We start from the raw sequence: 16,522 nt of genomic DNA, 5'->3' as shown, positions 1-16,522 counted from the left end.
GCCAATGTCACTATCCAATTTCACTCCTTCATGATAATTTTTTTGTCACAATATATCATCATTTCTTTTTTTTTTCCTTTTTTCTCTTTCTTTTTTTCTTTTTTTTTTCTTTCTCTCTTTTGTTTTTTGAATTGCTTTATGGTGGAGTTTCTCCCAAACTCCCTCATAATATAACATGAAAATTTCCAACCCATTGAGTATCCAAAAGGCTCACTCAATTGAAAGTTGAATAGGGAACCATAAAAGCAACTTTTTTTTTTTTGACAATACACCCCAAACAACCATTGCAAATTTTTTTTTTTTTGCTTCTTTTTACTCCATCATTCCTCCCAAATTTCTATCAAGCTCAAATAATTTTTTATCCCAAAAGAAAATCAACATGTTCATAGGGTATGTGATAAGGATATAATTTGATAATGGCTAGGCTAAATATATATGGGTGCCAATGAAAAAATGGGTAATAATTAAGGTTCAACGGGGTGATTAGGGATAAATAAATAGGATTAGCTTGAAAGGCTCAATTGATTCAAAAATTGCCTAAATCATTTTCTCAGTTATATTTAGTTTAGGATTTCGCCTCAAGAGAAAATCAAACAAATTCTAAGATTTGGGTGAAATTTAAGAAAATCACATACTTCACATGAATGTTCTCTAGATTTATATACAATTAAAAAATTAAGGAATTTTAGTGCTCAGTAAGTGGATCAACATAATCGAATTAAGATTAACTCACACATCAATTGCAAGTTTAAATAAAATTTAAATTTTTCCTAAGAATCGTCAAAATTCACAACCGGGAAAACAATCATGATAAAAAAAATTATCCTAAAAATAAATTTGTCTCACCCTCCAAACTTGAATGAAGCAAAGTGCCCTCAATGGGAAAATAGAATAGGAAGAAGAAAACTCCCCGATTGTAGGATAAGTTTGTAGATAATCTTGATGATTAAACTCTTGAATGGGATCTCTAAAAAAATTAATTTGGATAAAATAGAGAAAATCTAATCTTTTTTTTTTTTTTTTTGCAAAACATAAACGTAAAAATAAATAAATAAAAACATAATTAAAATGCTTGGGCTGCCTCTCAAGAAGTTCTTGCTTTATAGTTTTCAGCCAAATTATCTCAAATGTCGCTATTATGGAGGATGAAGTTTAATGGTGGTCTTTTGCTTATTATAACCACCTTCTAAGTAGGGCTTTAAACGTTGACCATTCACTTTGAATGCGCCCTTAATGTCATGCGCAACTTCAACTATTCCATATGGGAATACCTGTGTAACTGTAAAAGGACCAGACCATCAAGACCGCAACTTTCCTGGAAAAAGTTTAAGACGAGAGTTATAAAGTAAGACTTTTTGACCAATTTTAAACTCTCTTATGAATATGTGCTTGTCATGCCATCTTTTTGTATGTTCCTTGGACAACTTAGAATTTTCATAGGTCTCATTGCGAAATTCCTCCAATTCATTCCGTTGTAATAATCTTTCTTCACCTGCAGATTGCATATCAAAATTCAAAAATTTCAATGCCCAATATTCTTTATGCTCTAATTCCACTGGTAAGTGACAAACTTTTCCAAACACTAGTCTAAAAGGAGACATCCCAATTGGAGTTTTGAACGTTGTCTTATAGGCCCAAAGTGTATCATCAAGTTTTATCGATCAATCTTTCCTAGAGGCAATCACTATTTTTTCTAAAATTTTATTGATTTCTCTATTTGAAACCTCTACTTGACCACCGGTCTGAGAATGATAAGGGGTTGCAATCTTATGTGTAACTCCGTGCTTACTCAAAAGTGCTTCAAATTGTTTGTTGTAAAAATGTGTCCTCCTGTTACTTATGATTGCCTTAAGAGTGCCAAATCGGGTAAAATATTTTTCTTCAAAAATTTAACCACAACCTTAGCATTATTTGTTGGCAATGCTACAGCTTCTATTCACTTAGACACATACTCCACAGCCACTAAAACGTATAAATTTCCATAAGAAGGTGTAAAGGGTCCCATGAAATCAATACCCCAAACATCAAATAATTCGCACACAATAATGTTGTTTAAAGGCATCTAATTTTTTCTTGAAATATTTCCAGTTCTTTGACACTTATCACATGAAGCTAGATAGGAGTATGCATCTTTAAAAAGTGTAGGCTAATAAAATCTAGATTGTAAAATCTTAGCTGCAGTTTTAGTGGCTTCGAAATAGCCACCTGCCACTCCATCATGACAATGATATAGAATGTTTGCCTTCTCTTTGTTTGGAACACATCTTCTTATGACTTGGTCTGCACATACTTTAAACAAGAAAGATTATTCCCAAAAATAATTTTTAACATTAGAAAAGAATTTTTTTCTTCTATTGATATGATAATTTAGGAGGAAGAACATTACTTATCAAATAATTTATAAAGTCGGTGTACCAAGGAATTTTTGTGGACTTGATAGAAAATTTTTTCTCATCAGGGAACTCTTCCAAAATTGGCCTTACCTCTTCCTTTGAATTTGGAATCCTTGATAAGTGGTCTGCAATTAGATTTTCAGTCCCCTTCTTATCTTTGATTTCCAAATCAAAATTTTGCAGCAATAGAATCCACCTAATCAACCTGGGTTTTGATTATTTCTTTTCTAGCAGATACTTAAGAGTAGAATGGTCAGAATAAACTATAACTTTTAAGTCAATTAAATAAGAACGAAATTTATCAAAAGCAAAAACTACCGCCAAAAGTTCCCTTTCTATTGTTGAATAATTCAATTCTGCATCTAACAAGGTTGGACTAGCATAGTATATGGTTTGAAAAATTTTATTCTTCCTTTGTCCCAAAACAGCTCCTACTGTAGAATCGATAGCATCACACATCAGTTCAAAAGGTAAATCCCAATTTGGTGCTGCCATAATTGGTGCTGATATTAACTTCTCCTTTAAAGTGTTAAAAGATTGCATGCATTCAACAGAAAAATTAAAAGGAGCATCTTTTTCTAAAAGATTAGAAAGAAGTTTAGCAATTTTTGAAAAATCTTTTATAAATTGCCTGTAAAATCTTACATGTCCCAAAAATCCTCTGACAAGTTTCACAAATGTTGGCGGAGGCAATTTTGCAATGACCTCCACTTTGGCTCGATCAACTTCTATTCCGCTTTGAGAAATTTTATGCCCAAGCACTATTCCTTCCTGCACCATAAAGTGACACTTCTCCCAATTCAAAATAAGGTTAGTCTCCTTACATCTTTGTAAGACCAAAGCCAAATTATTTAAACAAAAATCAAATGATAGGCAAAAAACGGAAAAATCATCCATGAAAATCTCAATATATTTTTCAACCATATAAAAAAAAATAGTCATAATGCATATTTGAAAAGTGGCTGGTGCATTACAAAGACCAAATGGCATTCTTCTAAAAGCAAAAGTACCATAGGGACAAGTGAAAGTAATTTTCTCTTGATCTTCTGGTGCAATAGGAATCTGATTATACCTTGATTATCCATCAAGAAAGCAATAAAACTCATGTCCTGCAAGTCTTTCTAACATTTGATCAATAAATGGTAAAGGAAAGTGATCTTTTCTAGTGGCATCATTCAATTTTCTGTAATCCATACATACACGCCACTCAATAACTGTTCTAGTTGGAATCAATTCATTGTTGTCGTTTTTTTTGAATAGTCATACTGCCTTTCTTTGGCACAACTTGTATATACTTCTTACCCAAGAACTATCAGAGATAGGATAGATAATATCTGCATCAAGTAGCTTAATTACCTTAGCTTTCACTACTTCTTGCATTTTCGAGTTCAAACGCCTTTGAGGTTGGATAGTGGGTTTATATTGTTCCTCAATCAAATTTTGTGCATGCAAATTGAAGGACTAATTCCTTTGATATCATCTAATTGCACATTTATGCTCTCTTAATACTTTGAACAATTTCTCCTCCATCAAATCTGTCAAAGAAGAAGATATAATTACCAGTAAAGAAGAAACTCCATCTAAATAAGCATATTTCAAATGAGAAAGTAAGGGTTTGAGTTCAAGAATTGGAGGCTCTTCAATTGATGGTTTAGGCTTTGTAATGTGTTGTCCAAACTCCTCAAATTTAATTGCCTTTTGCCTTGAATAAGGTGGAATTGCCTCCATGAAATTTGCGTATTCCTTTATCTCCTAATTTTGAATATCTTTGTTCCTTGATCGAATCATACATGCTTCAAGTGAATCTTTAAAAATATTTTCCTGAAAAACTTCATTCACCAACTTGTCAACTGTCTCAACTCTAAAATAAGAATTATCATCAGATGGATATTTCATTGCTTTAAAAACATTAAATGAAACAAGATTATCTTGAACTTTAAGAATCAATTTCCCTTGTACATCAATAAGAGCTCTTCCTATTGCTAGAAACGGTCAACTTAAGATAAGTGGTACCTCAAAATATTCCTCAATGTCAAGAACTATGAAATTTACAAAAAAGATAAATTTGTCAACTTTTACCAAAACATCTTCCACAATACCTCTCGGATATTTAATTGATCGATAAGCCAGTTGAAGTGACACTGTGGTTGCTTTTACCTCACCGAATCCTAATTTCTTGAAAATTGAATAAGGCATCAAATTAATATTGGCACCTAATCACATAATGTTTTTTCAAAGTAAGAATCTCAAATAGTGCAATGAATAGTAAAACTCCCTAGATCTTTTAATTTCGGAGGCAATTTGTTTTGTAGGATGGCTGAACACTCTTTGTTTAACTTTATAGTTTCATAATCCTTCGTTTCCTTTTGTTTGCCAAAATCTCATTCAAAATTTTTGCATAACTAGGCATTTGTGCTAAGGCATCTGCAAAATGAATGTTAATGTGCAATATTTTAAATACATCAAGAAATTTAGAATATTGCTTATCTATTTTGTGCTGCTAGAGTCGTTGATGGAATGGAATTGGCGGTAGATATGGCTTGGGAGTATCTGGAAAAAGTTTACTCTTGCTTGTTTCTTTTGATTGTTTATTGATCACCTCTTCATTGTCTCTGAAAATTTCTTCTTCTCCTACTTGTTTACCACTTCTTAGGGTAATAGCTTTTATGTTTTCAATTGGATTTTTCTCTGTGTTGCTCGGCAAAGAACCCCGTTGACTCTCTGACATCATGCTTGCTAACCGACCTACTTGCATCTCCAGATTCTGATAGAAGTCTCTTGGTTTTGAAATCTCACATCCGTGCTTTTGATGAAGTCATGAGTTGTGTCAGCAACTTTGGTGACTATGTCTTCCAAATTTGACTTTGTCTCTTCTGATTGTTTGAATCTTGGTGGTCTTGTCACATTCTGATTATTCCATGAAAAATTTGGATGATTGCGCCATCTCAGATTGTGTGTGTTGGAGTAGAGATTATTCTGTGACCTGTTAAAATTCCCAACAAAGTTAGAATTTTCACTAGATTGTTTAAAAGTATTACCTACTTGACATTCTGTGCTAATATGTCATTCACCACAAAAATCACATGTCAAATTCTGAATTTTCATGACTGAAACACTCATATTATTAAGCTTTTTGTTGAGTGCTTCAAATTGTGCAGCAATTGCAGCAAAAGTATCCACTTCATGAACTCTGCTAACTTTTCGCATTGGTAATCTCTTAGTAGGCAATTGATAACTATTGGACGCCATCTCCTCTAATAGATTGTAGGCTTCTTCTGGTGTTTTATTATTTAAAGTTCCCCCTGCAGCTACATCAATTATAGAACGAAGATTTGTACTGGAGCCATTATAAAAAGTTTGTACCTGCATCCATACAGGTAGTCCGTGATGTGGGCATCTCCTAAGAAATTCTTTAAATCTTTCCCATGCTTCATATAATGATTCATTATCCATATGCATAAAATTAGTAATATCGTTACGCATCTTCGCAGACTTTGCAGGTGGAAAGAACTTACCAAGAAATTTATGAGCCATATCATTCCATGTAGTAATTGATCTTGCAGGAAGAAAAGAAAACCAACTCTTAGCTTTGTCTCTAAGAGAGAATGAAAATAATCTCAATCTAATAGCATCATTTGTAACTCCATTATATTTAATGGTGTCACAGATTTCAAGAAAAGTATCGATGTGAGCGTTTGGATCATCGCTTGGTAGCCCACTGAATTGTACTGATTATTAAAGCATTTGAATAAGTGATGACTTGATCTCAAAGTTGTTTGCTTGAATTGCAGGTCTTCTGATATTTGATGTGGTACCTTGAACTGTTGGCGCAGCATAATCTCTTAAGAGTCTACGTGGATTTTCATTCTCACCGTCTGCCATCTTCTTACCGTGATTTCTTTGTTCTCTTAGTCGCCTTTTGAATGTACACTCGATTTCTGGATCAAGCTCAACAAGTTTCCCTTGTTGGCTATGTGTCATAAATCAATGTACACCCTTGAAAAATAAAACAAAACGAAAGCTAGATTAAACTTAGAATTATATGGTATCAATATTAATTAGTATTAAACAAACGATCCCCAGCAACGGCGCCAAAAACTTACTCGTAAAGTTCTAAACGCAAGTGAACATGTCAAACAAGTAATATAATGATGAGAAAAAGTATCGTCCCACGGAGATCAATGATTAATAAACCAATTAAATACTAAAATAGACTAATTCTAAAATTTATCTAACAAATCAAAATATAATTAATAATAAATTAAAAACGAAATTTGTAGACTAAATGCAGTAAATCAATCAGATGAATATGTTAGAACATGCGATTTCACCATAACCACTATATATGAATTTCAGATTGTTGTGAATACAAGAACGATATCAAACATGTGATAGCGGAATTTCCTAATCTATTTACTATCCTATCTCTAGGATTAGCAAACCTACTCAGCTTATTAATCTATTATATTTCTATGTGAATTAAAATAAACATAAGTGCATTAAAAACTATGAATATTCCTGTCTTACAATGAGTCTTTTGGATCACTTTATCACCGAAAGTTACACAAATAACGCGGTATAAGATCCACGTTTAATTCACGGTTATACATTATAATGAGCAATTGCATATTATCATTTCTCAGTCTCAAACATACACATCAGATCATTCAAGTGGTGGTCAGTCACTCAGAAGCATTAAGCACAATAATATATAACTCACATGAATGAAATCAATTGTAAAATATAAAAATCATGAAATTCACATCATCATGGTTAGGCTACATCGTAGCCCTAACAAAAGAAAAATTAAAATACAGTAGAATAAGAAATAAAAATATAAATCAAACCTAACATCTTGAATCAAATAACAAGAATTTTGTCACCAGTTTGGTATTCTCTTCAAAATACTTGAAAAACTCTCAGAAGAATGAAAAACGATTTAATAAAAACTTAACTTCTCTCTCTGGCTCTTCATGTTCTCCTCTTCAAAAATATATCCTCAGATATCTATCTCCCAATGCTTGCAGATACCATTAGGGAACAAAATCAAGAATTTCCTGATTTGATATCCATTTTCCACTGCTTTTTTATTATTTAAATTTCTGATATTTACTATTTTTTTCCTTATCTTCTCCATATCTCATTATTCTGCATAAACAAGGAAAATTCGAATAATCAGAAGGAAATCCAAATATTTTTTCATAGATATTGCATTAATTGTTGCTTAAAATAGGTAAAATAACTCTATTTTTATAGAGTTACCAATCATCAACTCATTCTTCACAATACTTTACCAAAAAAAAAAAAAAAAAAAAACTCATTCTTCACAATAAATAAAATTAGACTGATACGCATGGTCAGATGCATCACAGAACGTACAATTATAATTGCATATATATATATATATATATATATATATATATATATATATGTTGCCTTTATGCAGTGCAAATACATAATAATTTAAGGATCAACTAACTTTCCAGATCACCATAATTTAAGGGCATCTTAGGCCTTTCATATAAAATGTTGTAAACTAATCTAGTGAATATGAAAACGTGAACCATACAAGAACGACAAGTTCATATCATCTGTTATTGGCACAATCCGCTTAAATTCTTTCTTTACCTGCTCATAAGATAGGTTGATTGGGAATGGTCCCTAATCATCAGTTTTTAGGCGAAACGAAGGTATGGCCACTAGATGTTTGGCTCGAGGGAGCGTAAGACCGAACTCTTCACTCATGTCGAGTTCGGACGGTGACATACTGTCTGGAAGCTCCCAATCAAAGCAATGCGCAAGTTGCGCCAACACCAGCCGGATCACAATTAGACCTAGTTGCATCCCGGGACATCCTCTACGACCAGACCCAAATGGCACAAGTTGAAAGTCATGTCCCCGAACATCAATGCTTGTCCCTTCAAACCTCTCTGGGATGAACTTTTCGGGGTCGCCCCAAACGTGTGGATCTCTTCCGATTGCCCATGCATTCACAATGAGCCTTGACTTGCGCGGGATGTGGAAGCCACCGACCGTGCAGTCCTCGATTGACTCGTGTGGAAGAAGTAACGGGACGGGCGGATGTAGCCGGAGGGTCTCTTTAACGACCATGTATAGGTAGTCCAAGCTCTCTATGTCTGATTCCTCCACGATTCTGTTCATGCCCACAACTTTCTTTAGTTCATGCTGAAGTTTCTTCATCACTTGTGGATGTCTTATGAGCTCGGAAATTGCCCACTCTATTACTGTAGCCGAAGTGTCTATGGAGGCCGCCATCATGTCCTAAATATATTAAATTAAGTAAGTGCTGAATTAGTTGAAAAGAGAATGGTTCACAAGTCATCTTCTCATAAGATCAAAGGGAATTCTCTATCAATCAACATCTCATCAACCACGTGTAACCAATATTTCAGGAGTGGTGTCGAACATGTCTGTTCTGGATTTTTATGCTTTCCTTCTTGACAAAACGTCATCTACTGAACTTGCGTTGGGAGACAAACCATGCGTGTCTTTCGAAGCATTGATTTAACAAAGAGAATAGTGTTGGCGAATGTGAGACTTCTAGATGTCCAACTTTCTCATCCACTTGACTTTTTATTTTGTCCGTTCTCATTTACTTGATTAACTGGTGGATCAATCGCTAAGCTACATAAGGCTATTAAAAAAAAAATTATATCTATTGATTGTTTGCATAAACTATGTAAAGACAGCCCTAAAAAGCTGTAAAGCATTTAAGTCACTAAACCGTTCATCCATCTAAAAATCAAATATCTAGAATAATGATCTTTCGCCTCAAAACGGTGCTTTCATCTCCCTTTATTGGCTGGATGGCGATACGTGTCCTAAAAATGAGTTCACCGTATCCAATCAACCCCCAAAAATGAGTTAAGATAGGGACCGCATTCATAAGAATCTTATTATAAGATCACGGCTTAATAATTGTCTCACAAACTTTGAAAAGCTACTAAAAAACAAAAATATAGCGGGAGAGGGGGAAAAAAAAAGGGCTCATTTTTTTTTTTTTTTTTTTTGGGTAACATGTCCACACTTTAATTAACTTTTCCACACAAGCAAGGCAAGGTCAGGAGGATTATAGGTTGAACTAGGATAAATTCTATTTGTATGTAGTAATTCCTCAATTCGTGTGGGATGGGGACTATATGCATGGTGGTGGTATTCATGTGTCGAAATAATCTGGGGTACCTCGTCATCAGAAAAGAAAATGAACACAACGATGAATTACCAGCATTATGGCTTTGATATGGGGCCTGTCCATATGGTACTCGCCATCATTAGATCCCATGAAACCCAGCATGACGTCGACAAAGTCTTTGCTCTGCCGTTCCTCTTTCTCGTACTCCAAGTGCTCATCAATGATCTTCTCCAAGAAGGTATCAAACACTTTGCTCACAGCCTTCATGCGCCGGGTTAACCCTTGAAGATCAAGCGGAGCAAAGTATGGAATATAGTCTCCAATGTTAGGCGTCGCGGCCAATATATTCCCTTCTCGAATCCAAGCCTCGAACCCTCTCTGGTCGAACTCCTCATCCAGGTACTTCTTACCGAAAATCATTCGGCAATTCATGTCGGCGCTCAGCGATGAGATCTTTCCACTCAGATTGACAGTGGCCCGGTCACGAGATGCGTCTCTGAGAAAACGCACCAACAAGCCGACCTCTTCCCTTCGGATGGACTCAAAGGATTTGACCTTGGCGTTGCTAAGAAGCTCCAAACTGCACATCTTTCGCACGTTCCTCCAGGACGGACCATAGGGTGAAAAGGACAAGTTCCTTTGTTCGTAGAGCATGTGCTTCATGGCTTCTTGTGGCGGTCGGCTTGCGAAAACAAGATCATGGGTCTTGAGGACTAGCTCCGCTGCTTCGGGCGATGAGACGATGATTGTGGGCATGAACCCTAAACGCAAGTACATGATGGGTCCATACTTTTGAGCTAATTTGCGAAGATCATGGTGAGGGTTCTTTCCTAACGAAGGGAGGTTTCCAAGAATCGGAAACCCTCTTGGACCAGGAGGCAATTCCTTCTTCTTGCTCTGTGTTTTCCACAGCAAAGATCGAAATAGGAGATGAGCAAGTAAAGCGAAAGTGAGTGCAATCCATATCCAAGCCATTGGAGGTGGTTCCTTGGAAGCAAGTGGAGGGGAAGGGGGTGATGGGTTTTTCCTTTGATATGTAGGTATAAATACGAGTAGGAGACGGGATCCGTGCCTAAAAATGGCTGGGTAACGACAAATTTTCCGGTCGATGTCACTAATTGTCAGCCATTCTGTCATTATAACGTTGCTTGACCTACGAATTGTATATTCGTAGTAATTTTCCTACAGCTCCCGCTGACTGTCACTCCGTTTGAAGCGTGGACCCCAAAAGGATTTTGAGGAAATCGGCTGACTTTTTCAGCCGGACTCATCTGTTACTCTTTTCTTTTTCTTTTTTCCTTTATTGCAAGGCCAGACTAAGAGACAAAATTATAAGCCAGCCCACACAATCAATTTTCTTGAATATGATGAAAGAAAAAAATAAATTAAATACCAAAATACAAATAATTATAATTAAAAATATTATCACTTACTAAAAAGAAATCGTTAATGTCATTATATAATCTATGAAATTTAAAAGATGAAAAACAAAATTAAAATGCTTGCTTGAGGTCCACAATCTGAATCTTTTATTTGCTTCCTCCAACACTTGCAAAATAAATTTAAGATGCTCTATGGATTTTGAACTTTTGTGTACGATCTAGATAGCATAATTAAATAAAGGATCATACCATTTATTTAGATTATGATTGTACTCGAGTCACTCAAACACTCACGATGTTTCATAAGCCCCAATTATATCTAATAATTTATGTAGTAATTATCCTCACAATTTCTTTTGAAGTAATCTCTAAATTTCATAAAGGAATTACGCACAAATCTTACCACAAAATTTAATAGACTTAAACACTAAAACTTCTTTGCATGTTATTCACCCACAAACTTTGCCCGACGACCCGCTGTCAAGCACTCGCTTGAATAACGACACTTCAATGCTCACATCAACCACGGCGCTTCAAGCGCTCACAAAAGTGGTGCTGCTTCAAGACTTTCGTAAAACATCCCCCGAGTATAATATATATATATAAAAAATTAAAAACTCTTTGTCAAATTCTGACAAAAGTTGACTTCTATTATTTCCTCTTCTATTATCCACGCTGACTTCGGTAACACAGAGGATAATCTTCATGGATTTCAAAACAGAATTATTTTCCATGGTCAAAGTCCATAATGACGTTGGACTCCTAAGTGAAAATAGGAAAGTGACTTTAATTCGTAGAGGGAAATTCGTGCGTTTTTCTTTGGTCGATTTCGGATGTTGGCAAAATAATAATAATTCATCTCGATTTATTTAATTTGCAGGCTTAAACTCGATATTTTAATAAAAACAACATATTTCAATAAATAATAATCCAAAATCAACCTTTGTTCTTTAATGAAGGCGGCAAAAGATTCGATGGCCGGCCATTAATTTAAAGACCAACTTTAAAAAAAACATTAAGGGTTTGCGATGGAGAAGTATGAACCAATAGAAATACACCAAATTAGTAAAAGCCACAATCAATGTCAAAGCTATCATCTCTCTTTGGCCCCGCTTTTCGACGGAACATATGATATCATCTCGAGAGTTTATACAGCACCCGTAAACTACGTAGAAGTTTTATGGGTACAACACGTTCTCTTATACACATAATACGTCCTTCTTAATTTAGTGTTAATAAGCATAGGTATACCTTTCTGATCTCAACAGTTTCGAGCTGGGGTAGTTCCTGCTGGGGCGGACCCATGTGAGAACGCCGGCACGACACGACAAAGACAAATTGGATAGTTAAAGAAATTACATTACGAGACTTATTTAAATGGGTGAAGGAAAGATCTTCGAGTGAAAGTCAATTCGCTTTGAGTTTGAGTTTCGAGGCTTCTATATGAGTGCCGGCAGTAATTGATTTTGCTTCTGAAAGCAACCTTCAAAGTACATCGAACTTGTGTTTGGTGACAAATGCGCGTGGACTAACATTGTCACCCAATATTTGCGCCGAAAGTTTCAATCTTGTATTCATTACGAACCCAGTAAACAACAAGGAAACATCTCGGTAGGGATAAGTGTCGTTTTAGCTCTTTAACTTTGATAATTTGTGCCATTTGGTCCTCTAATTATTTTTGTGCATTGTGCTCCTGATTTTCGTAGAATATAATGAAAATTTGGATGATAGCCTTTGGATAGAAAAGAAAAGAAAAGAAAAGAAGATGATATTATAGTAAAAGTGAATTCTTAACATCAAGGTTTTATTTGCTTTGTCAAAAATGAGTGATTTTAAAAATATTTTCCAAAAAGATGATTACTTGTATCGTTTACAAAATTCAATAAACGAAAAATATTATTATCATCCATGAAAATATTTAGACATAAATTGTTATTGATATTGAAAATATTTTATAATTGACTAATTATTTCAATCGATATAAAATTTTCAAATCATTCATTTTCCACAAAACAAATGGAGCCTAAATGCATTCACTTTAATGAAATGATTCTCTTCTATTTTGAATCAAATATTTATATTCTTTCCATGATTAGAGAAAATTAAAAAGAAAAATCTCTTAAAATCTCAACAAATATAATCATACAGTGATACTCTAAATGCGTAGTAATGCCTTTTGCTCTTCAGATGCATGTAGACTAGGTTTGCATGCATTTGAGGAGATTAATCACTTTTTTTTAGTCCTATATTGCTAAATTTTTTCTTAAAATCCATAAACTTAAAAAAAATAAAATAAAATTCCCAACTTCCAAGGCTCCATCACTTCCTTATGTTTCTTCCCCCATTTTGCAATCACTAGCTTCTTCCATCCTTCATGTCACCCTCGTTTCAAATAATATTACAAACGCTTATTTTAATCATATGATTGACATAATGAATCCTCATCTTGAGAATATATGTTCTGTTTTATAAGATCATATATTTTTCACTACTTCTTAATTAATATGCAGTGTAAGATAGATGAACGGTCCACTTAAAAGCAAGGAGTAATAAATTATGCACATTATTGGCCATAAAACCCCATCTCTCTGTCATACCTTTATCTATATATGCAAAGAAATTATCCTCACACCAACTCCATTGCACTTCGTTTCAAATAGCCACCTCCAAGGTTAACCCCGGATCAACCTTGGACCGACCCAACCTTACCGGTTCTTGTCCAATTCTCAAAGAGATTGGGTCGGTCCTTAATCTTGGTATTCTTGGCTAGCACTGCGCGAGTCGGTTCTGGATCTTGAGAATTTAGGGTCTAGACCAACCCTTACTATATATATATATTATATATAATATATCTAATATATTATTTATAATTTTTTCATATATTCTAAAGAGAAATCCTAAGTCAATCGGCATCAAAAGGATTAAACAACTTCTCACGGCATCCTAAATGGCTCCTCACAGCATCCTCCTCAAGTAATCATTCTCTTCTGTCTTTTTTGTCTTCTTAGTCTTCAATTTGCCAAAATCAAAAGAAGCAACTTCCCCAATTGCCACTCAACTTCCTTGCTCACCGCTCAATTTCCCATCTTGTCTCATATCTCTATGAGTGGTCTTAATCATTTTTCTAGTTTCTTGCCTTTACCATAAAAATCTATTTAAAAACTTTACCAAAAAAAAAAAAAATTCTACGGTTGCCTTCTCTTAAATTTATTGAATATGTACTAGTATTTATAGTATGGTTGTACAACACCGCATTGTCAATGGATATGCAATTTGAAATGGTAGGTTTGCCTTTTTAGGAAGATGAAAAATGAAACAAAAAAAATTATAAGTTGGTTCCTGGTTGACCTTGAAATTGGATGAACCCATTGGATTAATTTGGTTCTCGGTCCTTGGCTCAATAGAGTTGGTCCTTGGTCTCAACAATTGAGGACCAACATTATGTGGGTTTATCCTAGCATTAGGGGGTGGATCGGCCTAACTCGGACCATGCTGATCCCTACTCAAAAGAACTTTTTCCGATTGTTAGGCTTGAAGACTGGTTGTAAACATATTTAGCTTGAGCAAAAGAGAGGTCCCATTGATGCAAATTACTTCCAATTAAGCTCCTCAAAACATTTCCCAAACTCCGATTAACAACTTCAATTTTCCCATTGATTTGGGGGACGAAAAAGAAGAGCTAAATTGAAGCATTGTGCCTAGCTTATTCCAAAGTGTGCACCAAACATGACTGATGAATTTTAAATCCCAAACATATGTCATTGTCTTTGGAATACCATGAATTTCACAATCTCTTGAAAGTAAAAATTCGCCACATAAACAGCATCCAAAATGGCTGGCTGATTCTCTATATCACTTTACATGTCTTATAACATCTTTCTCCATTTAAGGCCAATAAAAATTTTCTTTGACAAGAGAGAGTGTCTTGTTCCTTCTGAAATGGCTGGTTGATTCTCTGCCACGGGCTTCATTGATAATGGCTTCCCTTAGAGAACTTCTTAGCATGCACAAACAATTATTCTTGGACATAATCCATCCTACAACAAGAATTGCAAAATTTGGATCCTTAGAATGATCTTTGCAAATCTTTCCAAAGTCTATATCTTCTTCATAAAGTTCATTGATCATGTCAAAGCCTAAGGCCTTCACTTGCATTGTGGATAGCAAGGACCAAGGTGGCTTAATGTATCCGCCACTTGATTACGAGTTCCGCCTTTATGTATAGTAAGAAAAGTGAAACCTTGAAGAAACTCAATCCACTTGGCATGCCAATTGTTTTGCCTATGTTGAGTATTTACTTACTTCAAGGCTTAATGATCAATAGAGAACAAACTAATTGAAAAACAAATAATGTTGACATTGATCCAAAGTTCTAACAATAGCATAAAAAACCTTATCATAGGTAGAGTAATTCTTATGGAAATTATTCAATAAGCTTTCCTTCTTGGCTAAGAACCACACCAATTCCCACATTAGAAGTATCACAATCAATTTCGAGAACATTACTAAAATTTGGAAGTGCAAAAATAGGAGCATCGGTTACCTTCTTTTTAAGGAGCTAGAAACTTTGTTGTGCCTCTTTAGTCCACTTGAAACTCCACTCTTAAGCAACTGATGATAGGTGAAATAATGATGCTGAAATGCTTGATAAAGTGATGAACAAATGAGGCCAAACCATGGAAACTCCGAATGTCATGTATAGATGTTGGAATAGGCCAGCTTATGATCACTTTCACCATGCTAGGATCCATCTTGATGCCTTTTTTTCAAGAGACAACATAGCTTAGGAAAACAAGACTACTGGTAAAAAAGTGACACTTTTTAAGTTGGCATATAACAAGAATGTCGTGAAAATAAACTACAACAAAGCTGCCGATAAATGGTTTGAAGATATGATTCGTAAGGTGCATAAATGTACTAGGAGCATTAGGGTGGCTGAAAGGCTTGACTATCCATTTGTAGGGACCATCTTGTGTTTTGAAAGCAATTTTCAACTCATCTCTAGCTCTCATTTGAATTTCATGATATCCACTTTGAAGATCAATCTTGGAAAAGATAGTAGCACCGTTGAGCTAATTAAGAAGATCATTGAGTTAAGAGATGGAAAAACAATACTTGATAGTGATCTTATTCACTACTCTACTATCAATGCACATTTGCCACAATCTATCCTTCTTTGGTACAAGAAGGATATGGATAGTTAGAGGTGTGCAAAGAACCGGGAATCACCCGATCTATTAGAACCAAACCAGACTTACCTAGAACTGGTTGTTCCTAAAAGGTCAGTATGGTTCCTGATTTGAAATGTGGAACGGCCCACCCAAATGGGACTTGTAAACCCAAGTTTAGGTGATTCGGGATCCACCTATTACCAAGATAAATGAGAAGTTTGCTATAATGTTATAGATTTTGTTAACAAGTGCCCCAATAAGAACCTCTATAACATTTGTTAAGAAACTAACTGAAAAAACTTTGCAATTTTTAAGGCATCAATTATTCTTGTCTTATGCATGATTGATGCTTTTATAAGTGCACTTTTCCAACTTAAGTATGTTTAACCAGTGCCCTGGGTACTCATTATATGTTTTTGGTAC

At 34.8% G+C, this 16,522-nt stretch overlaps 1 protein-coding gene and 1 non-coding gene across 2 annotated transcripts; one reads left to right on the top strand and one right to left on the bottom strand.

The window, feature by feature from the left end:
- Positions 1–5,772: 5,772 nt before the first annotated feature.
- Positions 5,773–5,878, top strand: LOC120288635. Its single transcript, XR_005546738.1, has one exon. It is a non-coding gene; the product is annotated as a small nucleolar RNA R71 (small nucleolar RNA).
- Positions 5,879–7,996: 2,118 nt separating this feature from the next.
- Positions 7,997–10,521, bottom strand: LOC120288369 (cytochrome P450 71AU50-like). The gene is made up of 2 exons (XM_039302312.1): positions 9,637–10,521; positions 7,997–8,675 (listed from the first exon to the last, which is right to left on the bottom strand). Exons 1-2 carry the CDS (start codon positions 10,519–10,521, stop codon positions 8,055–8,057), a joined length of 1,506 nt encoding a protein of 501 aa, XP_039158246.1. The 3' UTR covers positions 7,997–8,054.
- Between the last annotated feature and the right edge of the window lie 6,001 nt (positions 10,522–16,522).

Source organism: Eucalyptus grandis, chromosome 9 (genome assembly GCF_016545825.1).
Source record: "Eucalyptus grandis isolate ANBG69807.140 chromosome 9, ASM1654582v1, whole genome shotgun sequence".
In the NCBI taxonomy this organism is placed as follows: Eukaryota; Viridiplantae; Streptophyta; class Magnoliopsida; order Myrtales; family Myrtaceae; genus Eucalyptus; species Eucalyptus grandis.
The sequence above is the reverse complement of the archived record's forward strand: the minus strand, read 5'-3'. Positions and strand labels throughout refer to the sequence as shown.

Coding starts and splice junctions, on each gene's coding strand:
- LOC120288369 (XM_039302312.1), bottom strand. CDS start 10,521: ATGGCTTGGATATGGATTGCACTCACTTTCGCTTTACTTGCTCATCTC. Junction 8,676..9,636: donor ATATCAAAGCCATAATGCTG/GTAATTCATCGT, acceptor TAATATATTTAG/GACATGATGGCGGCCTCCAT.